Genomic DNA, 26,230 nt, shown 5'->3' on the forward strand with positions numbered 1-26,230 from the left:
TTGTTGTTGTTGTTGTTGTTGTTGACCTCACACAATGGCACATACCCACAAGGTGGATTGGCCATAACCAGGCGGTGACTATTTAAATGACCAGTTGCATGTGGCAAGCATGGGATGACGTACCAAAATTTGGATCGCACAGTTTCCGTAGCCGAGGTGGTTGCAGGAGGTTAGGGGGGTCATACAACTAAAATTTAGGCAAAGAAGGGGTAGGGATTACTATAAGTGGTTGTAAAAAGCGAAATACAGAAGCTGATAATGGGATGGGCAGGACGAAAGCACATGATGGTAGACGTTTTGATTCTAGGAGATAATTTTGAACGGCAGAGCAAACATTCCCATTGGTATGGCCAATCATAGAAACGCCAAGAGACAGAATAACCGCAGAAGACAGGCGCAAACTGAGATTCTGCATTGGAACTTCTAATAGTTGCCTCCTAATCGATGAGTAGCGACGGCAAAAAAGAAGAAAGTGCTCTATTGCTTCCGGCTCCGCACAATACGGACACAATGGGGAGATCACCAGACCAGGCCTGTAGAGGTAAAAATTTAGTTGCGGCACCCGGCAACGAAGCCTCGTGAAGGAAACTTCAAGATTGCGCGATCGCCAGACTGAGCTTCTCCAAGGGAACAGTAGGTGCTGGAAGTCGTCCAAGGAAGTAAGCGCTGATGCGCCCAATTCGTTCATTACACTATCGCGCTGAGCATTGCACGTTGTCGTCTTCATTAAGCTCCATCTGCGGCGCGAACAGATCAGATCAGCTTAACTTCGATAAGAGTTTAGCCTGAGTCTAATATCGTCGCCAGACTTGCCTACGATCCATCAAAGCAATTAATGCCATGAGCCAACCAGGCTAAACATATGCTTTCGCACGTCTGCTCGGTTAAACTACGTGAAAACCCTGCCAATCTTCGGCCGCTCGTCATATTACGAAAGGAGTATATGGACGCGGGTGAGGTCGCGGGCAGCAGTGCGCTCACCTTGTCCCGGATGACCAGCGTCCAGAGACCCCGCGGGTTTTCGCCCCACAGGTGGACCGTGAGGAAGGTCCAGTTGCGGAAGCCCTGTCCCGCGGTGTCCTTGGCGCGGCGGTAGAGCAGCACGCTTTCGGTGCCTGCGGGAAGCGCCGTATGCAGTGCTCCGCTCCGACTGTGGCCACGACACTTCGAGCGCACGTGAAACTGACTGGCCGACGCTTTATTGCGGCACGGGGAACTCCGGGATGACGACCGTCTGATGCCACCTCGACAAAGAGCCACGAGCTTTTAAAGGCGGAGGTGACTGTGGGGCCACATTTGATCTTGACAAATGGGAGTGTTGGGGCGATGCTTCAAATGACACGCAGCGCAAGAGCACCGGGTGACGTGGTTGTGGCCGTGATACTTTTCCGGTGGTGCGGTGTAACTAAGCACGTGGCTATCGAAATAATCGTTGCCGCAGACTACGCAAGCTTTAACCATATATCAGCTGGATTATGAGCAGAGAGAGAAAGGAATTTTGATTAGAGGAAAGGAGGAGGGATGGGCCGGTGGTAACATGACCCTGGCCTGCTACTTACTCCCCATTGGGAAAGGGGAAGGGGAGGAAAGGGAAAGAGCGAATGAAGGTTGATGATGGCATAATGCAGTAAGTTTCACGGGGTGATGTCCACGCACACACATACTGGCTGGCACTCGCATCGCGGTGATTAGACGCACGCGAAAATCATGTCTTAGACACACACCGACGCATGCCATCAATATGTAGTGGCTCCATGAAAACACAAATGTAGCCACTCACGCATGCTGTCAGAGCTGTCATCTATATCTCTTATGCTGGCTGCATCAAAAAACTTCTTTAGATCACTAAATAAAAGTAATTACTAAGGCCCATACTGTTCGTAAGTTGGGAGAAAGAATGCGTAATTCCAAAAAAGGAAGTTTCCAGTGACTAAGTAGATCGACAGAAGCGCGACGTGTGCATGCAGTCGGGCGAAGCATACATACCGGCCGGCGAGCGCAGGTGCGCGTCCAGGGCTCCCCTCTGCGAGTACTGCAGGTCCAGGTGCACCTGGACGTGTTCCAGAGCCTCGATGGGGCAGTCCTGGGCGTCGAACGCCAGCTGCAGCTCCCTCTGGGCCGAGACCATGGGCCGAGGCAGCGCCCACGGGGCCTCGGGAAACAGCCGGCACTGCTCCGAGGGTCCTACGTTGCTCCAGTTGAGGGCCGCCTGGGAACGCATACGCGTGCACGTCACTCCGTGCGCTTTCAGCGCGTGAATTCCCCTAAGGGCATGTGGACCTTGTCACGACCCTTGGGGCGGGTCATTTTCGGACTCTCGGCAGACCGGATGTGTCCACTTTTACGAGCTCGTGATGGCAGCGAGGTGCCTGTCACTGTCCAGGGCCTTCGAACTCTATATAGGACTTCAAGTGTTTTAAATGTTTGTTTATTTATTCCATGTTTTATTTAAATATTTAATTAATTTACAGAGCTCAGACAATTAACAATTTCTGCTGGGACATGATTGGTTTAGGTTACTAAAATTAAACGTTTTAAGGGTGGGTATGAAGGGAACGAGCTCAGCCTCACTGTGCTTTACATTTATAACGTCCTAAACTTGAAGCGTTTGTCAGAAATCTGATTTGAGTGCAAAAAGTTGGAGACTTGGGGGGGGGGGGGGGGGGGCGCTGCCTCCTCTGGAGAAATGCTGAGGGGGAGAAACAACCGCCCTCCTTGCCCCCCACCCCCACCCCACCCCCCCGTTCCGGAGTTTCTGGCTGCAGGTTTTCTGTGGAGAGGCGAGTAGTATGAAGGAACATGGAAGCACGCGATGGCCTCATTTGAGCAAAATCATTTCATGATCGGAGCATCAGTGCCGCACGATATCTAGTCGTGCAAGCGGTGCGTCCGAGCGTCTGTTCATGTTCCTCAGCGCGTCTGTTCATTTCAGAAAAGAGCCCTTTGTGGCTTACTACTTTTCTTCTTGCTTTTAATTTTTGCGACCACTGTGCTCAGTGCACGCTAAGGAACCCTAACGGTATGATGAATAACTAATTAGTGCGATCATCAAATCTGGAGATGACGGCGGGGTCTGAATCGTTTGCCATGACACATATGCAAAAAAAAAAAGACTTGGAAACAGGAATTCTTAGTCGTCGCAAAAACAAACGCCGCGAGCGTGCAGCGCTGACGAATTGGCGATGAGCGCAGAAGTTTCTGCCGAACCACGAGTGCTACCTGCTGTGCGTGCAAGAACGGACTGTTACAAGAAAATTGCACGTTGGTGCATTCCAGTCAACGTATGACACGGTAGGTATTGTTGCTGGGACACCGCGCAACGAGAGAACGATACTGTGCGCAGATGCTATGCCCGATTTGTACAGAGTAACCCGCTCAAAAAAAACCCCAGAGGCTGTAAGAGTCAGGCAGAAATACTGGCCTTGTGTGTAGACGATGGAGGTCAGTTCCGACATGAGCTAAAAGCGTTTTATTTTTATGGACGTCTAAACGAAATGATACCCAATGTCCCACATTCCTCAAGATAGCAGACACGATTGCGCATAGTCACTGTGGGTAATCCACTGCGTTTCAAGAGCTCAACGACAGATGTACGGCAGCATGAATTGTAAAGAAACCTTGTAAAGAAAGTTTGTTAATGTTGGTTAATGTGAAAGGGTCCCAAATAATTACGGCCTATTCCAACAACGGGCGAACAAGGGAATTGTACGCTAACAGGCGAACACTATAGAAATGAAATATTTTAGTGAGCGCTTCAAGAAAAACAGTTTACGGAAGGAATTTGCTACAACAGTATCTATGAAGTACTTGCAACTGGGCTTGTTGGTGCATATTCGTGAAAGACATAAGAGCGCAAACATAAGAGCGCTCGTCCTGTTCCCTTCCTCGTCCGTGTTGCCAGTTTGCGCTCTTATGTCTTTCACGAACAGTATCTATGGGCAAATTTGCGAAATTGTGAATTTGCGAAATTGCGAATTTTCTGGTTATTTCTTCACGAACTTTGAGAATGACTTTTAGAAATTATACGCCAAGAGAAAAACTACATAGTTAGAAAAACTTCACTTATAAATATTCACTTATCGAATAATGCTCGAACTTTGTCTCTTTCATATTGCTCACTGCTGTACACTCTAAACAGGAAGGAGGAACGAGGGAGTAAACTGTCCACTACCGCACTCACTTCAATGTAGGCGTATTGGTGTATAGAGTGTAGCGAAAGTCTCCAGCGCGCGTGGTCCGTTCACGTGGATCCAAAACGAAATATAGCGGATTCAAGCCAGGTGACCTCGGATATGAAATCACTCTGCCAGGAAGGAGGAGGAACTCGGTATTGGCCACACTCGCGCCAGAGCTGCGGCTGGTCGGCGCGTTTTGATGGTAAGAAGCGAAGCGCGTAAGCAAACGGTTCGAGAATGTCCACGCTTCTCCACAGAACCTACGCGCGTCAAACGCCTGCACTCGCTTAGACTGCCCCACCCGCTCCTCACACGGCATCCGCTTCTTGAAAAAAAAAGCCGCAGCATTTTGTCGCCGTATATATTGGCCTACATTACCGCAGTACCACCCCGTTTATTTCCACTTCACCTATGAAACTTATACTCGTTCCTTTCAAATATCAACTAGCCGCTCTAGTTTTCACTGAGAGTAAACGAAAAAAAACATCGAGGCTACCTTCAAATAAGACACTTTTTACTTTTATAAAAAAATAATTCTCAGAAAAATATTCCTGTTATTTTGATACTTTAGGATTACGTAAGAAATTAAGCGCAGTGCGGAAAATCCACTGGCAATGGGAAATATATCCAAACAGTGTCACAGAGCTATGCGTACTTGATCAAGCATACCTAACGGCGACAGAAGTTTGCACTTAGACGTTTCTATCAGATTAAAGAAGAGGTCGGGTATGGTACAACGCCTTGTCGTCCTTCGATACAACTCCATTCATTTGCACAAGTGGCAGATCTCGGGGGAGGGGGGGGGGGGGGAGGATAGAGGGGCTATGGCGCCGCTTAAGCCAGAAAAGTATTAAAGCAATAAGTTTTCGGGGAACTTAAGCTCAGTCTTAAGGGTCCGACGCGATAGCGTTAACGGCTCCCTTCAGCAGCCTAGGGTCCTCTTTGCATATAAGTAATAACTTCGCAGACACGGACACTGTCGGACAAGATACACAAGGCCTCCTTTTAACTAAGTCGAACAGCCGATGTTTTGTGGTGTAAGCATGTTTAGATTTTTCTTCTCGGCATTATTTCCATGCAATAAAGAAAAAAAAGTGTCTCAGTAACCTAGGGGTAGTGTGTCTGACTCGGGATCCAAGGGGCACGGGTTTGATTTCCATCTCAATTTACTTGTTCAGCGCAATTAATTTACTTTACCTTCTTACATGTCATAATGGCGATTTAGTCATGTTGCAGCCTTATGTTCGCAATTTATCCGATGTTTAATCACTTTTCAAATCTGCCGCTCCACGTGAGACGTCACTACTTTTTCGACCAATCCGCATTTTCTCGCACGCCGCCGCCGCCGCCGGATTCTCCGCGAAGGTGCAATAAAGATGTTTCTAAGCTTGTCTTTTTACCACGCGAACTCGATCTACACGTTCCAAGCATCCCTAAAAACTTCGAGTTATTGTCATGTGCGGCGGATTTCAGTAATAAATCGAATTAAACGTCCCGAATTCCTACTTTTTTATCTTTTGAGCTCACCTCCGTAAGTAGGAGGCGTCAACCAAAGCGTGGAGTGCCTTTCAGTCAGTCGCGTGGCGGCTTGCCGCTTTGCCATCGGCGGAGTGATACTTAAAGCAAAGAACCCACGCGTATTTTTATTTCCGTGGGCCTAATTTGCGGCTATGATGTCTGCGACTGAAATGATTCATTCACGGAAACGTAAAAATACAAAACAAAAGCAAAAGCGAAGCCGCCACGCGACTGGCTGAAAGGAACCCCGTGCGTTGGTTGACTCCTACATTCATAGTTGAGTTCAAAAAAAAAAAAAAACGGGAGCCGGGACGTTTAATTCGTGTCAGTGGGAAATCGGCCGCAGAGGACAATATTTTGAAGTTCCGAAGAATGCTCGGAGCGTGCAGGTCGAGTTTCCGACCTAAAGAGACGAGCTCAGAATCCTCTTTGGTGCACTTCTAACGCTACCGCGTTAATAAAAGCTATACATGGTTTCAGCGTAATCTTCACCTGCACCATGGCCTGTGCGTCCAGCAGGCCGAATCCGAAGCGGCTGTTGTAGAGGAGGCCGGCAGCATTGCGCTTCCAGCCACGGTTCGAGCTGAGCGGGGCGAAGTCTGACGTCCACGCCACCAGGTGTTGCACGTCGCGCCAGCCGAGGCTCGGGCTGCGCGGAAGACCCCATTCAGGGCTTCGCTCCGTCCAGGACAGTGAATTAACTACATGCACAAAGAGGGGCGAAGCGCGTTTGTCGTGCGCATAGACACCTCGCAAGAACTTGAACTGATAATCGCTGCCCCTGCCAGCTCACTGGTTCCCACTTTTTGGAAAATGCAACAGTTCATGCAGTTCACGTCCTCACTTCGTTCGTGCATTACGATCAGCATAGGGCACTGCAAATGGGTGTCAGTTCCTCGGTGAGAACCCGCAGCTACGCTTTTGGAGACGTGAAGAAAGGCCATAAGACTACTCTCAGTACTGCTTTCCCACCTGTAAACGAGATAGACGTGCACGATAATTATGTGTTACATAATGTAACGAACACGTGATGCACGCCCGCGTACTGTACCCAGACAACGAGCAAACTATGCTTGAGACACGCACTTTGCCTGTAGGACAAGCGCCACGATTCCCGCGGCGAGCGGCGCCGACGCCGAGGTGCCCGTGTGCTGGGTCGTGCAGCTGTTGTGCAGGTCCGAGGTGGCCTGCAGTGAGAGAGGTGACACGCTGTACTCAGTCAACCCCCGCCGCACACCGGCTTCCGTGAGGGGCATCGCCGCCAAATCACTTTGTAGTATATACCCATATTTTTTAATGCACAATACATTCTCACACGCCATATTTGAGCAGACCTACTGTTGCGCCCGTACTGCGATGGCAGTTAAAATTCCGACTTTCACCCTGATAACAAATCAGATACAAGCTCGCCTATAGATGACAACAAAAACGTCTTTGTAACCGGACACCGCAGACATGGCCATGCAAAGCACGCATGAGGGCGTAGGAAGATAGGTTATCCATGTTATCGACGTTATGCAGGTGAGCTGGGAAGGAGAAACCGTTGAAAGAAGAAGATGGTGCCTGCAGCATACATGGGCTTCTACGGGAGCTTCAGTGAAAAGGAAAGCGGATGAACAGGGCTGTAATCCGTCGCCAATCGAAAGCGCATTCGGTGGGGCGGTATTTCTGCAGTATTTACCACCTGGCGTTTTGCGGGCGCTTCTGTCAAATTTTTTTCCTCCGTCTCGTCCAAGTGCGAAACAGGTGTAGATGTATATTTCGCACCCCCTGCTGAGACTCCTTACACATTTAGAGCGACACACAGTGCCTGCCTCCTGCTGGAGACGCGCTTGTACCTCAAGAACGAGACTTTCGCTGTTGACAGGGGAGGATAGATAGTTAAATGGAGCATTTCGTTAAAGCGAGCTTAACCATCCGTCACCAAAATAACGCTTGAATTGTAAGAAGCATTTGTTGCCTGCAGTGGTACCATCCCAAATCGTTTACCCAAATGCTTAGGCATTATCGAAACGAAGGACCACAGCAACATGGAACCACGTACTGCGCCGCAATGCTGTGCGTTGTTCTGTCGTCCCGTACTGTTGCGTTTCATCGCTTGGGTAATGCGTAGCCGATTGGTGTGCATCTGTACCTTTCTAAATGCTTAGTAAATTTTCATATGGATCGCACGGGAGCAATAGTGCAAAATGCGTTGACTTACTTAAAAAGAAATGGCTTACAGGTAGGAGGATTACCTTAAACCCTCCTTTTCGTGGGTGGCATATAAGAGCACTGCATGTGGACACCATGACGTCGAGAAAAACTTTGGGGCAATGCTTCCAGAGTCCCAGAATTCCAGCTGGATTATGCGGTATGAAACCAGCGTTTAAGTAGGACAATTTGTTAGTTGCTGCAGAAGGCGATAGAAAAATGGTGTACTGCGAGTGTGCATACGAGCAGGCTTTGCCACGTGTCTTGATTAGCGAAGAAAAAAAATCTTTAGAGGGAATACTTAGGACGTCGATTCAAATAGACCAACGATCAAATGCAGCAAGCGAGGAGAAATACCGTATTTACCCGATCCAAACGGGCCCCTTTTCCACGAGATATGAGCCTAAAAGCAGCGTGCTCGTTACAGTCGGAAGCAGACAGAGACCATTGCAACATCACATCCTTCACAATATAGCGGTTAGGATTCAGGCGTCGGCAGCTGGAAGTTTCTTGGAGACGCTGTTCCCAACTACACTGCCCCACGTTTTCCCTGCTGCTGCTCGCCGTCATACATCTCCAGCACGTTCAACATCGGTGTAGTTGTTCAAGAGCGTATATAAATGTGGCGTGTACTGGAGGACTCGTCGCTGCAACTGTACGGAGGACAATGTGGTGTGGCGCGTAAAAAGCGAGAGAAAACTGTGCGGGAGGGACGAGGGTTGACGCGAAAGCAGAAATGAACGTCTTTTCAGGCTTCAGTGCGTTATCTGTTTTCGAGAACATGAAGGCGCGGCGCGCGTGAGGATCGCGCGACTGCAGCAAGTGTGAAATGAAGCCTGCAGAGAGCCCCCTTTATGTGCTCTGCGAAGGAGTACCACTTTCTGGTCGGTGTAGGCGCCGGACGAGTAGGCGGCCGCCATGGTGGAGGCGCACTTCTCGCCGTAGTAGGGGAAGCGTCCGCGCTGGCTGGCGCTGGACACGGACAGCGTGTAGGGCGAGCCCGCGTAGCCGTCGCAGTTGCAGTTGTCGCCCTTGGCGCCGCCGTTGCCCGAGGCCCACACGTAGACGGATCCGCGGCCGCCGCGCCCCCTGGTCACCCCACGGTGCAGCGCCTCGCTGGCCAGCCGCTTGGGGCCGTCCACGGTGCGGCCATCATCCGAGGGACCCCATGAGGCGCTGAACACGTCGATGGCTGCGGCAGTATCAATCAGTATCAATCAATTACTTAATTACCCAATCAACCAATTAATCACTTAATAAATAAATAAATCGATCGCGCGATCGATCGATAAATAAATTAATAAATCGATCAATCAATCAATCAGTCGCTAGATCGATCCTTAGAAGACATACACCAGCGAACATTTGTGCAATTTTCATGTGCACAAGAGCATGGTCTCCACGGGCCTCCTTTAGTCATCATCATCAGCAGTAAAGTAACGTCCACGGCAGGACAAAGACACTTCCAATCGATTTTTAAATAACTCTGCCCTGCACGTAGTGTGTACACCCTACCCCTCCATCTTCCTAATCTCATCTGGTCACCTAACTCCCTTTGCTGCGTTTCCTGACTCTGGTCACCTAACTCCCTTTGCTGCGTTTCCTGACTCGTAAAATCCACTCATTTACGGTTATCAATAGCTTCTGCACTATATAAGCTGGCCATATCCATTTCCTGATCTTGATTTTAGGGCTAGTGTTAACTCACGTTTGATTCCTAGCTAACTCTGCTCCTTTTCTATCCCGCCCATGCTCCAGCTCGCTGCTCCACCCCAGGCGGGACAGAGGAAGGTACACACGGCATGTGCGCCGCGGTGTGGCGACTGATGATGGGCGTGACAACGACAAAAATTGTTTCAGCTACACCGCCGACCATAAACTTGTTCTCGAAATTCTGAAAACTGATATGGCTACTATTATTGACCAGCTGCAAATTTCCAATTGCACCTAGCCGCCTAACTGTAATTGAGATAAGATATTAGTTGAAGGATTTAAGACACAAAATTTCGGTTGCATCTTTTTTTTTATAACGTTATTTATTGCCTCAGGGCATAAAGGTAGTTGGGAAAATAGAATGAAAAAAAAAAAGAGAGACGGTGTTAATTTACAATCGCATTTCATCTCTTACCTGTTCCAGTTTCAGTTTCAACAGCCGAGCGATCAGTATAGGTTACGTGAGGCATGAAAAAAAACTGCGATATAATCATCTCTTCGTTGTTTTGATTCACTCCAACGCTTAAGCCAGCCTGCCTGAACTGCCAGAATCACAAGTGAAGAAGTAGCGATTATATTTCAGTTTTTTTTTTCATGCCTTTCGTGACCTATACTGACATTTGACGCCATAGCCATCGCTCGAATGTTGAAACCGAAACTGGAATAGTTAAGAAATGAAATTCGATTATAAACTATTTAGCAGCCGTAGGTGAAAACCATGGGGTTATCCATATATACTAACGTCTTACGCATCATTACAACGAAGAAAACACGCAACCAAAAATCTGATGCCTATACCCCTTTAAACAGCTTACCAGTTAATATTTCACGTGTTTTCTGACATCTGCCAGCACTGGTATCACTATGCCGCAAAAGTTAACTTTATACCACTAAAAGTCAGTTTTCAAAAATTAGTGGCGGGTTTTACTTAACACTCCGATATATAGGAGCAAGTTATATTCTGTGCATTGCTCTAAAACGTGACTGACAGTGTGAATGTGGTCTACTGTCGAGTACCCTTTATGAAAACCAACCTACTCTCTTGGTTTTCTCTTGGCGCGGTTCTGCGAATTTTGCGATTCGTCATTTAGGGTGGTGGTTACCTTCAACGTTGAAAGCCAGCGACGTGGATTCCACAGCGTCCACCACGTCACCGTCCAACATGCGGATGCCTGGAAGAAGCGCAGGTTTTGCGTCATCTTATATACTCACAGCGACAGCGAGAAAGGATCGAAGCCGTGCAGGATTGGCTTGCCCGCTTGAGCCACTATATAGCTTCCAGTCCCATCTGCATTTCAGGTAGCTTTGGTTGCCAGCCAATAACAGCCTAAAAATTTCATATGGCCCACGCAGATGCTCAAGGAAGCGTACTCGCGTTTTGAAAAAAAAATCAGTGCTAACTGTCCGATTTCTTTCTTTTCCGAAACGCCGTGTTTAAGTTCAAAACACGTTCACTTCGCTGATTCTTAAAATCTCGGGTGACGCTTATTTGGAAAGATCCGCTTCTCCGCCGACGTTTCCGCCCAGCAAGTGAATGAAGCGAAAAAATTAAGCCACCTCGCAACCTACCGCAGCGGTGGCCTAGTTGTTTGAGCATGCGCCTCACACGCGGGATGTCCTGGGTTCGATCCCTACCCTAGTGCCCCCGGGTACCCACCAGTGATGCAATGGGTACAAGCTTTCTCCTGGTCTGGTGCTCGTCTTATTTTGGGTGAAATACTTGGGAAATGGATCTTCAACCCCACGTTGAGCAGAGGAAAATACCTTGTGCATGGCGCTCTTTGGCTGCAGATGCCCTTGCTCCGTAAAAATCCATCATCATCATCATTACGCAACTAATCTTCCGTAGATATGGCAACTGTAGAAATGACGTTTACCAGGCTTATCATGCGGGGGCCAACCTTCACTTATTACCTTTCAATGCACTTTGGCTGCTGATTTCTTTTTTTTTAAATCCTATTCAAGAACGCGCTCGATTATGCAACACATTTACGACTGTCTACGGTCTTCCCTGTCAGCCGCATGCATTGGTGGCGGGCGCAGCGACAGCAACAGGCGCAGCAAGCGGACCCCCCGCACCTCCGATGCGTGCCTCGTAGGCCACTCCGACGCCGCAGTTGCGGTTGTTGGCCGTCATGGCCACCTCCCCTGCGCAGCGGGTCCCGTGGCTGCGAGAGACAGACGCCGCCTGGTTACCTATACGCTCGGAAGGGTGTTGATACTCCAGTTTCAGCACAGCCAGACAAAACACGCAGGGAGTAAGATAAAAGCGCTGTTAACAACTGCAGATTTTAATTCCACGCCAGAGAATTTGCAGTATGCTGCAGACACATATGTAATGCAACCCCACAGCAAACGCCGGGTTAACAAAGGGGGGACTCTATATGCACTAAATATATTTATTCTGTGTCAGCTTTTATTTTGCCCTGGTGTGCTTTGCGCACGCTTCTGTAGCCCTGTATAAATTGTGTGTCCTTCAAATAACATCTTGAGTTGTTGGTAGAGTCTTCTTTTTTGTATATGCCTTCTGTCTCCCCCTTGGTGCATTGTCAAGTTGCGCTTCATGCATTGTCAGGGTGGCGTACAGTGCGATTCAACAGCGTGGACACAGAAAGGACGGGATGAACACAACGGTGGCTTTTGACTTGTGTGTTCATTGTGAAAGAAACACAAATAGCAACGAAGGGAAGAGAGAGAAGGAAAAAATAGAAACCATTGTAGAGGTGCGGGCATAAGTAAACCCAAGACACTATTCCGCTTTAAGTGCAATCATGAATTCCATATCGGAAATGAAGAAATATTGTTTTTCAATGACAAACCCCACTAGTGTCGACTACCAGCAGGCATCTGACACAGCTGGAAATTTCGAACACAAATAAGCCTTAATGGGAGTAAAAATGGAGTAAATAGTTCTCTACTGCACTCTCTTTTAGGGGCCAGGTATGCTACCAAAGTCCTAGAGATTTTGATCACTAAATATAGGAAATGCTCACTCTTGGCAACGGAGGCATATTCGCATTGCAAAGCGTAGCAACTTGATGCAGTTAGCAATGGGAGGAGGCTTTTAAACGCAGCACCAGAGGTCCTGAGGTTAGCAAATATAGGAGGTTGTAACTTTGGTTAAAATCTTCGTAACTGCTATAGGACTTCTTTTGTTTTGAAGAGGACATTTCTTTTCGCTGACAATCTTAAGTATTCCGCAATTTTAGCGATGAAAATCTACCCCAGGGCTTGGGCAGCATACCCTGCTGGGAGGGCGCTGGAGAACAGTTTGCTGCCCTTCTATTGCTGTATAGGCTAATTTGTGTTTAGAGTGTAGGCAATGCGTGAAAAAATGATAGGATGCAATTGCATGCTCCGTTTACTTTTGTACGCACCTGTACAAACCATAATTAAAGACAATTAGTCCACGTGTCAAAGATGAGCGGGAGGCTGTAAATCTCCCTGGATAAGTAATATATTTCAGTTGCCTATCAACGAAACTGACGGGGCTCGACACATGAGTCTTTAGGCAATTCGATGTGACACGCCACCTGACAGTTGCCACGCCAAATGGCGTGTTAAGCAGACTACGCCAGCGTTGCAAACGCCGACGACGGCTATGACGCGGAATTCAGGAATGGGCTCCCAAGAGGTGCGCTCTAATATAAATCCGTGATATCAATTGATATTGCAGAGAACCACGTGCCGTTAACTTATTCCAAGAAACTGATGGCCTGATCTGAGTCCTTGATGAGGAACGGATCATCTACGTCCAATAATTTTAGGTTGTTTTCTAGAAAGCTCGAAATAGTGTAAATATTTCATGTTCTTATTTCTTTCGTTATTTCATATATTATGCAGGCAGTATTCACTATGGTACCTGTGAATTTCGTTTCGTGAGAACGTGAATATTTCCGGAGAAAAAAATTATAAACGACGTCGGGGCAGAGGTACCGTTTTCGCGCACAGTAGTAGTAGTAGTAGTAAGTGGTTTATTAAAATAATAATAAAAAAGAGGGAAAAGGGTTTTGCTAGCCCGGGCATCTTCCATCCATACCGAAGCACCTGAGCTGGGGCAGCGGAAATAAAGGCTGTTTCTCAGCTTTGGAATGGCGCACAAATCATGATATACAAGCCACGATGCATACATTTTGCATCCTGAAAGTGTAGGTGAGAAAGAGTATATCTGGTTTATTTCCGCCGAAGAGAGGAACTTACAGCAAAGTGAGCACCAAAGGGAGAGGACAAGCGCTTGTTGCGTGTTTCAACTGATCGAGCCTTTATTCAATTGAACACTCGGATAAAGGTGCCTTGCCTCATTGTGAGCCTTTGGCACGCCCGTGCTGCGATTACCCTGCAGTTAAGGCGTTCGGCTGCTGAGCACGAGAAAGTGGGCTCGAATCCTGGTCGACACACTCGCATTTCGACGGAGATGAAACACAAAAATGCGCCCTTGTGCTGTGCGATGTCAGTTGCACGTCAAAGAACTCCAAATTGTTACGGAGCCTTCCGCCACACGGCGCCTCTCTCTCTCTCTCTCTCTCTCTCTCTCTCTCTCTCTCTCTCTCTCTCTCTCTCTCTCTCTCTCTCTCTCTCTCTCTCTCTCTCTCTCTCTCTCTCTCTCTCTCTCTCTCTCTCACTCCGTTGTTTTTTACCCTCTTTCGCCACCCCTATCACGGCGTGGTTCGGGTTTCTGCCGAGAAATGAGACAGTTACTGCGCCTTTCGTTTCCTCAAAAACCAACTATTACCGTATACTAGGCGTGGGACGAACGGTGAATCGAGTTGCAAGCGCCTTTGATCAGAAGGGCCATTTGCAGATTGTTTTAATTAAGCGCACGCTGTTTGATCGGACACCCCCTTGGCGTATGTGTGATTTCTGAGATATACATAGCTGTATTCGGTGTTTGGATAAAATCGCATTCGATCCTTAATGTAGGTGTTTTGGTGCTCATAACTTCCTAACAGACACTCTCGTAACACCACTTAATCTCCACCAATGGTACCCGTCATTCTACAAGCCACAGTGCCCAAACTGTGGAGAAATAGTTACGGCTTTCTTTATGGTGTGGGCATGCCAATTCAACCCCGCTATTGACAGACTTCATAATCCCAATTCGGAGCAGTAGGAGGTCATTCTGCACAGCGAGGACCGCGACCAGCAAAGAGGACTGGTTCGTAGGCCCCATGCTGCGGCGCAGGCCAATGGGCCGCCGGAAAATGCGAACCACCCAAGACAATCAATCAATCAATCAATCAATCAATCAATCAATCAATCAATCAATCAATCAATCAATCAATCAATCAATCAATCAATCAATCAATCAATCAATCAATCAAACAATCAATCAATCAATCAATCGATCAATTCCTAAATGTTGTTGATAGTTTTGGTGTGCTGCCGGTATGGAGATACGAAAGTTGGCGCAGTGGATGCACCGGATGTTTTTTTTTTTAGTACATGATTTTTTTCCTTTGAAAGCCGTGAAAGATACGCCATTGAGGTCTGTGCAGGTGACGTATGCGGCAAGGCGGGCATTACGCCCGTGATAAAGGGTAGTTAAACTGTGACTTACTAACTAAACTTTTAAATCTTTTGCTTTATTGCACGATATTATATTGCGGAATTAGTGGTCATGAAAATCGAACGTTCGGACCCAGTTTTTTAAATTTTTATTCGACATCGTGGTTCTATCTATCGAGCGTGAATAATGCGCGAAGCACGAGCTGTTGCAGAAACTTACGCGTGACTTGCGCCGGAAGTAATAAAAACACCAGGATAAAATAAAACCGAGCGCCGGCTATCGTTGTATACCGGTACATATAAAGGTGACTTCCCACGACGAATACGAAAAAGGCCCAAATTCGTAGGAAACTTGATCGGGGAAAACAATATGCCTCTGAAATCTTCCAACTCCAAAGCGCCGTTCGGTCGCAGCAAAAGGCAGGAAAGCCAGACGCAGAATGGGGGCGTCGCGCTCACTTGTTCAGGTCCTGCGGATCGTAGCGCGGGAACGGGTCTCTGTCGTCGTCGTTGAAGTCGTAGCTGGCCTCGGGCGCCTGCGTCACGGTCGAGACCCGCGTCTCGCCCTCACGTCACCGAGCGGTTAGGAGAGGCGTCCACTTACATAGTTCTGCACCAGGTCCGTGTGGTTCCACTCGAGGCCTGCGGATGATGAAACGACACCCATGAGATGCAGCGTGGCACTCACTCGGATCGTGTGCGCCTTGAAGCGCGAGCAGTTGGGTCCAGCATGCGCCTACAAACAAGAGCTTGCTGGTGGCGCTTCATGCTTCTACAGCGAAAGCTGTTATTCGGAGCCCTTCCCGGCGGATTCAGCACGCAGACTGTCAACGCGCGCTCTCACGTGTCATCACGTGACCAGCGCCGCCCGCGTGACCAGAGCCAGGCAAGTCGCCACAAATTATGTAGGTCTTGGATTTTCTGTGCGTATCAGCCATCGACAAAAGAAAGGCCGAAACACGACAACAGCTTCTGCTGAGTTTAGCGCGTTACCCAGCTGAACGTAACACCTCGGCAATTTTTTTTCTTCTTTAGAGCATCAGTTTCGCTGTATAGTTTCGTTAATTGACACGAATAACGCAAGCAGAGGTTGATGCTTGATAGTAGCACCGGCTGAATTTTATCGCAAAAGAGGACAAGCGCCTACAGGGGTGACAAGTGATTATAAAATATAAGCGATGATAGCAGGTTATAACGCATGCAACAGTACTGTACAAACATAACGTGGCAGTAGGTTGATTTGGAGTTCAGTGATGAGCCTGAGATGCAGGGACCAAACCCTTGCCTCAGCGGCCGCGTGCTGCTCGAACTTGCACGCTAAAGTGCACGCTAAAGAACTTCGTGTGGTCCAAATTCATCCAGCGCCTTCCAGTGAGGCGTACCTCAAGCAGTGCATAATCAGGCAGTAAAACCCCACATGCCATACCAATATCTGCAAGGTATCTGTAAGGAAGTAACATACAAACAGGAAAGAAAAAAGTAAAAACAAGACTCGTATGTCTTATCTCTACCGTCAGATATCTGACACCAAGAATAATAAGACAGCCACATACACAATGAGAATTGCAATAATAAGCACATTATTATTATTATTATTATTATTATTATTATTATTATTATTATTATTATTATTATTATTATTATTATTATTATTATTATTATTAGAATAGTGCCTCTAATCGTCCTACAGAATTCTGGCGATACGTTCGCAAGCGTTCGAATAAATCTGATAGTCATATTCACTTAGTTGACTCTCATGGGAATGAAATTCAGAATGTCGCTGACGGCTTTGCTCAACACTTTTCCTCCGTGTACAAATCTCCACGTTGCGACTCCGTGTGCCCTCCAGCTGGCGCACATAATTCCGTTCTTCTCGACGAGAAGTTAGTAAGTGAGAGTCTTAAGTGTTTGAAACCATATTTGTCCCCTGGACCTGATGGCATTCCAGCCGCCATAATAAAAGCCTTCAATAGTACCTTCGTCCCTGTTTTAACCACGATATTAATAACTGTTTGAAAAATTCTGCCTTTCCTCGCGTGTGGAAAACGGCGCGTGTTTTCCCTGTCTTCAAATCAGGAAACAAATCTGATGTTTCGAACTACCGCCCCATTTCTCTTCTTTGTGCAACCTCTAAGCTTTTTGAATTAGCTTTGCACAAAGTACTTTCCTTCCACCTCAAAAATGTAATCATTCATAATCAGCATGGTTTCATAAAAGGTCGTTCTACTACAACTAACCTTGTGACTTTTATGACGTATACATCAGCTGAAGTCCTTCAGAGGAGTCAGGTAGACGCTGTGTACTGTGATTTGAGCAAAGCTTTCGACGTTGTTACTCACTCATTACTTCTTCAAAAGCTTCTGCTGTTTGAGATCGACGTTTCAATTGTAGCCCTCCTACGCAACTATCTTCTTGATCGGTCCTGCTTTGTCAGTGTAAATGGACAGACCTCATTTGTTTACACTCCAACCAGCGGAGTCCCTCAGGGCTCGGTATTAGGCCCGCTTCTGTTCTCTGTTTTTATCAATGACGTTTCCTCCGTGGTCAAAAACTCCTCATTTCTCCTTTATGCGGACGATATAAAAATGTTCAAGGCAATACATACTCTTCACGATTGCTTGTCATTGCAATCTGACATATCCGCCTTCTCTGATTGGTGCTTGAAGAATGGGCTCACTCTCAATTCATCTAAAACCAAGGTTGTCTCCTTTACGCGTAAAACGCACAGTCTTCTCTACTCTTATTCTGTGAATGGTAGGCCGCTGCCCAGGGTTGATGAAATTAATGACCTCGGCGTACTTTTCGACCGTAGCCTCAGCTTCTCCTCTCATACAAAACGCATTGCTCTACGGGCTATGCGTACACTCGGCTTCATCTGCAGGCTTTCGAGAGAGTTTCGATCCCCACTTCCTTTCTTAAAGCTCTACCTCTCCATATGCTTGCCGCTTTTGGAATATGCGTCTGTTGTTTGGAACGGCACTTGCCAGTCGAACTGTGAAAAAATCGATAGAGTTCAGCTAAAGTTTTTACGCATATTTCAACATCGGTTTTCTTGCAAAACTTCCAGCTCTCGTCCCAGACAGAGTAACTCACTGCAGCTTCCTTCTCTTAGCTGCCGTCGCGTGAGGGCAGATATAATTTTCTTGTATAAACTTCTTCATGGTCACATTCTATGCCCTCAGCTCCTAGCGCGTATCCTTTTGCGTGTACCGCGAAAGAGCATAAGGGAATTCAGACCATTCCAAGTTTCTGCGCTCCTGCACTCCCTCTCCCCTCTGGACAGAATGCAAAAGTTGTTTAATTCTCTTTGTCCTCACCTAGATATATTCGAAAATTCTCTCCCTTCCTTTATATTGGATGTCCGTGACGTTCCACTTTGAGCACTCTTTTTCTCATACATAACTTTCCCTTTCATGCATTTTGTCTTTACTACACTTGTGCGTTTGCACCGGTATTATATTGTTTTTTTCTCTCCTTAATTGTTCATCACGTGTACTTGTTGTCATTAATATTATTTCTTTAATACTGTATACTCACGCCTGATTGTCTGTAACGCGTTCACTAATTACGTTTCTTATTGTGTATGATTGTATTTCTAGTTTGTATTTCAGAGGTTTCATATTCGTTCATATTAGTATTGGCTTTATTCTTGTTTGTATTTTGCTATATGCTGTACTTGGCTGTTATCGGTCGTTCATTCTCTTTGTTTATTGTTTCATTAGTTATTTATATGTCTGTTGCCTGTTCTAGCTGTTTTCATTTACCGCTGTTTTCGCTTTTTTGCTTCATGCTTGCTGTCACGCCTAGTTTATGTCTTTTTTTTCTATCACCTTGACTGCTGCATTACCTCCCCTGAGTGTCTTCCTTTGTAGTGAAATAAATTTACATTTTGTGCGTGTGAATGGTGTACCAGCACCAAGGCCTTTGGGTTGTTCCTGGGCACCGAAAAATAAAGATTGATTGATTATTATTATTATTATTATTATTATTATTATTATTATTATTATTATTATTATTATTATTATTATTATTATTATTATTATTATTATTATTATTATTATTATTATTATTATTATTATTATCATCATCATCATCATCATCATCATCATCATTTGGCCTCAAAACATGAGGAAGCACGCAAGGAAGAAAAATGAAAAGGAAAGGAACCCGACAGCGGCGGCCGCGTTTCGATGGAGGCGAAACGCTAACGCGCCCGCATGCTGTGCGATGTCAGTGCACGTTAAAGATCCCCAGGTGTTCGAAATTATTCCGGAGCCCTCCACTACGGTACCTCTTTCTTCCTTTCGTCTTTCACTCCCTCCTTTATCCCTTCCCTTACGGCGCGGTTCAGGTGTCCAACGATATATGAGATAGATACTGCGCCATTTCCTTTCCCCCCAAGAAACCAACCAAAACCAAAGGAACACTTTGACACACAAAGAGGTGGCTCGCGACATGGTTGCTGACGTCAAGAAACGTTAAAAAGTACATTGTTCTTGAAACCAAATTTTGAAGTTGGTTTCAAGCCACTGGAATGAAACCGCAATGGCTTCCCGTTTCAGCCGGGGAGTTCTGCGACCGTGCTGTGCCGTCACTACCAAGCTGTGCCCCCTCCCCTTTAGAGACAAAAAGTATGGTGGAGCTGCCATAAAAAAAAAAAAACGTAAACCAATAAGCTCCTGCCTGTGCCACTACTCCCCTTTAGAGACAGCACGCACCATAACTGCCCCTTACGTACCCGAGATGGAAATATTTACTGCGCGGGCACTCTAATCAGGGAATGGGCTATGCAGGCGCCAGCCAGTGCTTCACTGATTAGAGCTCGCTAAGAAGATTGAAAATGAATGGGAAAGGGCAGACTGATTATCCGCCGGCTTCGAGACCTCATATTAATCTCGGCGTGTGCTGCGTCGGAGTGACGAACTGAGCGGCACGCTACGTTGATTTTGGGCTCGACGGAATGGAAGAGCTACAAGGAATAGATGAAAAATGGATGGAAAGCGGTTTACAGCAGAAGGGTAATCTAATCCAGGATTAGTTTTATAATTTTGGATTCCGCTGCACGGGAAACTTGGCTGCGCTGGCCGGGAGCGCTGCGTATTGTCCCCCATATCGAAAAGCTTCCTCTTTGCAGGACAAATAACTGTAGCCGATGAGTGAGAGCCTCAGAGACCGACTGTCTGTCTCGCTCAAATTGAGCACCATCTTTATAAAGATGTTGCGGCAGAGAGACATCATAGAAACAGGACCTTCGAGAATAATTAATTTAATAATTAATCTCGCAGTAATTTGTGTCGTAGGTGCATGAAGTTGGGCTAGTTAGTTTTTCCCTGAAGTGGAGAAGGAGGAGAGGCAGAAAGGTTGCCATTGAAGTGAATTTAGCGCAAACGGGAAACAATAAGTCTCCCGTTTTTTGTGCGTTCTGCTGTTTGTCCTTGTCTCCCGTTTTGGGGCTAAATTCGCTGCAGTTTGCGTTGTCGCTAAAGTTGCACACTGTATTGAGCGTCTCATTAGTCAGCTTTCCGAAAATAAGCTGTAGTGTCTCCTTGCAAACGGCAGTCGCATGCTTTAAGCTAAAATAAATGTATCTTGCGATTCCTGTTCCCGGCACTGCCGCCATGTTGCGCGAGTGAACCATGTCCTGCATTTACATTCCTTCCGTCGATGAGGGTGGAGAACGCCTCGGTGTTTCCGCCTTAGCGATATGTCTGCGCCTTCTGGTTATGGGGAGCTGCGCGTCATTCGGGAAAGGCAAAGGCGCCGGCAATTACTCGGGCTGCCGCGGAAGGCGCCAATTCGCGGGCAGTCCGGTGGCTGGCCGCGACAGCTCCGCGGGGTGGAGCCGTTACGAAACACGCGCCGCTGTCCAGCCTGCAATGTAAACAACGCCGCCGCTGCCACGCGTGCAGCGGCCGCAGCTTTCCTCGTACACACAAAGCGCCGCGCCTCACTCACGCGGATTCGTTCGGCGCGGCCACAAAAGGCCTCAGCGTGCGGTGAACGGGACGGTGAAGCCGCGCTGCTGCTTGGCATGTGTCCTTTCAGCCGGACCTGCGCGGCCGTAACGTGCGGAGGGGGCTGACAGCTGCAACGAGACCTCTTGGTCAGATTGACCACTTGCTCAGTAAGGCCACGTTCGGGCTCCCTGCTGGCGCGTGCTAAAGATAGCTAGGTTACGACTCGCAGGTTGCGAGAACCCGGACTTGCGTCGAGGACAAAAACCTTGGGGCACTGGCAAGAAAGAATTGCAAATAACAAGCCCCTGTCAGTGCCACTGCCACAAAAACCGCGCCAGTTTAGTGACCGAAAAGAGAGCACCCATGTGCCTCACGTTGACCAGCAAAACAGCTGCTGCTTGCGCTTGATTGCCGCCGGTTCGCCTCCACCGAGTTGCTTTCCTTTATTTCAATCCTCGTGATGCGTTCCGCATTGCATAACCCGATTGTACAGCCCGTTTAGTCTTTGTATTATAGTATACTGTATCGGGGTTATACATTTCAGTTTAAGCCGAAAAGCACCGATATAAGTACGTCGAATTGAATTTTCGAAATTCATTTTTAACCGAAAAAAAAGATCAGTATCGTTAACAAGCGAACCACAGCTTGCCGCCTGTTGAGTACCCGTTACACTCAGCCAAAGAAGAAAATTAACAAAATACGGAAGCCAAGGGAGTGACGAGGCGATGTTACCGCTGGAACAAATAACGCAGTTGAGCGTCATCGGCTACATTACACGTCTCTGCAGACACGGAGGCTCCACCCCTCTGCCAAACGTCTTCTGCTACCGCAGTGCTCTTCACCTTCATCGCCTGCTCAAGGCAGTTGCTTGGTTAAGTAGGTTTCTGCACTGCGTGTATAAGCATTATGCATAAACGGCATGAAAAAGTGCCCTGCTCCGTCTCAACGGGACAACAGCAGTTTTATCGATGCAGTCTGCAGTCTACGCACAAATCCGTAATGCTCAGCCCTCTCGCTAAATCCAGCCCAATAACCAGACGACAACATAAGAATCCGGTGTTTGAAATTAACTTCAACTTCCGTTTTTTTTTGTCTGCCGGTTCCATCGTTTAACTTCCGCATCTTTCTTTAAGGGCAATATCATTTCCCTTTTCTAAAGCCAGAGCTGTATGCACGACAATTTGTGCGTTAATTACTGGTAAATCAACAGCTCGTGCTAACACCCGCGCTACAGCAGCGGTGAGGGCGGACGCCTATATCTTAAGGCTCCATCTTAGTCTGCTCGTACTGAAAAAATGACCAAAATGTACTCTAAGTAATTTCTGACCGCACTAGAATACCACATTTTATGTGACCAAAAAAAAAATAACGACTAACATCTTCGTAGAAAGTATTTTCCGGAAAAAAACGTAAAAACTGCGTTCTGAAGTAAACACTGAAAAATTCCGCCGAAGATTTAAAAAAAAATAGAAACCGGAAAGTCCAACCCGTAATTATATCATTCGATTCGGCTCCTGCCGCCAAACTGCCGGCACCCCGTCGCGTTCCCCATTTCGTTCCCCGGCAATGGAGCTCTCGTACAACGCTGTCTGGCAACTGTGCTTTCTGCCGATACGTGCTGGCAATGCGGGTGAATACGGTAGACCGACATTAGCTTTGCACCATCGCCTAGGCTGGTGTCTTCACCGGGCGTGTCTTGGTTTCCCGCTGCGTCCTCAACGGCGCGTATCAAGTAGCCAAGTCGTTGATCAAGGCATCAGTGGACCAGACCGACAACCTCGTTATCAACCCATGAGTGCAGGGCGACACGCAGATACAGATCAAATAAAATCGAATTAAATCTCTATTCTAACGTCACGGATGATGAGGGCGTTGGACAACGAGCCCCAGTATTATTTTGACTGTATACGCTCGCGGCTCCTTCTTACATGGCAGCATGACATTATTAAAGTAATATTTTTGTTGCGATATACAGGTACAGAAATGTGGAATACAAATATAAATACGGATGTCAGTTAAGAGAAACCAAGCAACGCAGTGCGGTTCTGTGGAAACATTATATAGACGTTGCAAGAAAGATAATGCACTGCATAGCGCTTGTGTGTTAAATTACAAGTGGAAAATATATAAAATTAATAAACTATGCCGGTTTAGTAAATTACAAGGTGCGAAAATACAGTTCGAAACTGACACATCCAAACAAAGAAAAAAAACTGCTATATATATTTGTTTAGGTGTGAGGTAGAAAGTGACAGTCCATGATTTTCCCGTAATTTCGGAATTTCCCAGGTTTCAACATGTACGGTAATACGAATATTTTTTTTTTGAGATTTAGGTTGGTAATGTATTCCAAACGATTAGCTGTACTTGTATAAATCTATAAATAAATAATCATAATTATAGTCACACCTCTTAATAACAAAACAGTTTATAATTAAATAATGTATATAAAGAAGGAATAGCCATTCCCTTTGGTAGCTCCCCTATAACCACACGTATTTGATATCTCATTTTTACGAAGCAAAAGTTTCCTACAACAGTATATAACGAACCTATGATGAACCCTTCCGGCCGTTTCGCGCTGAGTACGCCGATTTTTTACTGTGCCCAACACTTACACACCGACTCGATATGGCAAACAAATCACCGCGCATAACCACTTCCGTCGAGCATTGGACAAGACACGCGGAAAGCTTATGCCACATCAAGCTGGGCCTGCGTGGAGGGCTTGTCTGGACATTTCGTTAGCTTCAATGCACGGTTTGAAGCTAGCACTCCCTTCTTTATCGAAAATTGAGCAAGCGGCCCACTGGACGATGGCACGCTGCGCTGAGCGCACAGTACGCTGCGCCATGCTGCGCCTAAACAGAATTACCGAAGTCTTTGGAGTTCCCTCGTTTTCCGGCCTCCTCGTTGCACACGGCCAACTGCGAGCACGCTCCAGGTAGTTCTCTGGTTTCACGCACAATTTTGTTTTTGTTTTGCAAGCAGTGCTCTTGGTGTGCTTGACGGTGTCGACGTCCCGCCGGTCTCACAGTGGCAAGCGGAGGAGAAAGAAAGCGCAAAACAAGTTCCGTCGACCAGAAGGCGGTCATCATCAAAGCCTTTAGCCTGGCGTATGCATTCTTCACAATACATTTCTGACATGCGGTGAAGTGTTGTCGCCTGAGTGCTTGTTAGCTGTGCGGCGAAGCCAACCAAAACGGTTATCGGCTACAGCATCTATAAAAGGGACCTTGGTGTAATGATAATTATACTGAGGTCCGTTTTAATAATAATTGGTTTTTGAAGAAAGGAAAATGGCGCAGTATCTGTCTCATATATCGTTGGACACCTGAACCGCGCCGTAAGGGAAGGGATAAAGGAGGGAGTGAAAGAAGAGAGGAAGAGAGAGGTGCCGTAGTGGAGGGCTCCGGAATAATTTCGACCACCTGGGGATCTTTAACGTGCACTGACATCGCACAGCACACGGGCGCCTTAGCGTTTTTCCTCCATAAAAACGCAGCCGTTTTCTAGATGCTGAACCGATACCAGTTTTGGTTGGCTTCGCCGGACAGCTCACAAGCACTCAGGCGACAACACTTCACCGCATGCCAGATAAGCTTTGTGAAGAATGCGTGCGCCAGGCTGAGTGCTTTGAAGAGGTCTCTCAATGATCTCTACGAAATTATTCCGCCAAGACCCGTTTTCTAGGCGCTGAAGCACTACGGGGCGTGGACGAAACTGGCGCGCGTTGGAGACGCTGACGTATATTCGTCCGCGTGGCTCTGCGCGTGTATTGAAGGCTCCCGCAATCGGCGGCAGCGTTGCCATGCGGCAGTTGCAACTAAGATCTCGTAGCGCTATAACAAATAAACGGCAATAGCGAAGAAATCTCGGGGCCCCTTCGGCTTCGCTATAACGAGGTTCAACCGTATTGCTATTATTTCTTTTCACACCGGCTTCGTAGCCCCTTGACAAGGGGGCGTTTTAAATGTGCAGTATAGATGAAGTAGATTTAGTGCTGCTAAAAGCGGTTCTGCGTGACTGTCGAAAGCCGTACCGATGATCGTGTGATTTGCTTTCTTTTGTAGAATGTGACGTTTACCAACATCAGAACCTTCAGTAAGGCTCCATGTTAAATTGCAATTGTTTATATGGAACAAAAAGAGTGAAATATATATTAGATGCTTTACGCTTTCCACTCACAAGTTTTAGGTCACATGTTAATCAATGAATACGACAAGGCACTTGACTGCTTGAATAACATATAGAACCGAAAAAAAAGCTGTTCAGGCAATCAGGAAAAATTTCTGGCTGATAGAATTTTGCCAGAAGAGACAAACAAAGGCTGCCAGGAAGCCTCTGAAAAGGTACAGCTTCAGTCTGTAGCAAAATTGTCAAGAAAAAATCAGAATGGGTCTGAGCTATGTGTGTGTGCGTGTCCTCTTCACTTTGTCCTCGTTTCTTTGGCACAGTTTTGAAGATGAACGATTGGCACCAGCAAGCCCGCCAGAAAACACTCCTTGAATCGGCTCATGTACAGCTACGTTATCGATATTAGTTCCATTCACTGTCTCTCTAACCCTGTCATTTCTCCCTATCACTCCCCTCTGTTACTTCACCTTCTTGCCTACTCGGTGCCCCTTTATTTCTGCTGGTCGCAGCTCAGTTTCTTCAGTATCCGATCGCAAATGACGCGCCCGGCAAAAATCTTTTCTTTCCTTTTATTTTGTTTAGTAAATAACGACGTACTACTACAATTACTACTACTTAAAGCGGATAGCTCTTGAAGTTAACGTTTTTCAGACCTAAAAAAAACGGCTTTGAGATTGCTCATATTTTTCAGTGAATTCACGAAACTCAACAATGATAATTTTGTGAGTGCTTGGTTGACATATTTAACTACGTCTGCTGGATTTGACCCGGTAAGAGGCGTAGTGTAATAATCAGAATCGATGACGAACTTCACTTCATTGATGAAGTTAACCAGGCCACTAACATAGACAAAACAACAAAGGTCCCAAGATAACCTTGGTACCCCGCGCAAATTGCCAGTAATATTATCGGCGCGAGAGCCGCCTTTGATCACTAGGTTGTTTGCATCGCATGACAACCGGTGTAGCGAACGCCGCATTTTTCGCATGGCAGCAGTATCGCGTGGACAATGGGCACCACAGACGGAAGGCT

General features: G+C 46.9%; 1 protein-coding gene across 1 annotated transcript in view; it reads right to left on the reverse strand.

The window, feature by feature from the left end:
- LOC144128810 (neuroendocrine convertase 1-like) overlaps window positions 1-26,230 on the reverse strand; it is a 54,039-nt gene that overhangs the window by 11,927 nt on the left and 15,882 nt on the right. The window contains exons 5-13 of the mRNA XM_077662541.1: window positions 15,709-15,746; window positions 15,564-15,640; window positions 11,679-11,767; window positions 10,703-10,771; window positions 8,762-9,078; window positions 6,780-6,880; window positions 6,186-6,342; window positions 1,987-2,209; window positions 982-1,115 (exon numbers count right to left, since the gene is read on the reverse strand). Of these exons, the coding sequence (XP_077518667.1) occupies window positions 982-1,115; window positions 1,987-2,209; window positions 6,186-6,342; window positions 6,780-6,880; window positions 8,762-9,078; window positions 10,703-10,771; window positions 11,679-11,767; window positions 15,564-15,640; window positions 15,709-15,746 (1,205 nt within the window). The remainder of the gene's footprint in view (window positions 1-981; window positions 1,116-1,986; window positions 2,210-6,185; window positions 6,343-6,779; window positions 6,881-8,761; window positions 9,079-10,702; window positions 10,772-11,678; window positions 11,768-15,563; window positions 15,641-15,708; window positions 15,747-26,230) is intronic.

Source organism: Amblyomma americanum, chromosome 4 (assembly GCF_052857255.1).
Source record: "Amblyomma americanum isolate KBUSLIRL-KWMA chromosome 4, ASM5285725v1, whole genome shotgun sequence".
Taxonomy (NCBI): Eukaryota; Metazoa; Arthropoda; class Arachnida; order Ixodida; family Ixodidae; genus Amblyomma; species Amblyomma americanum.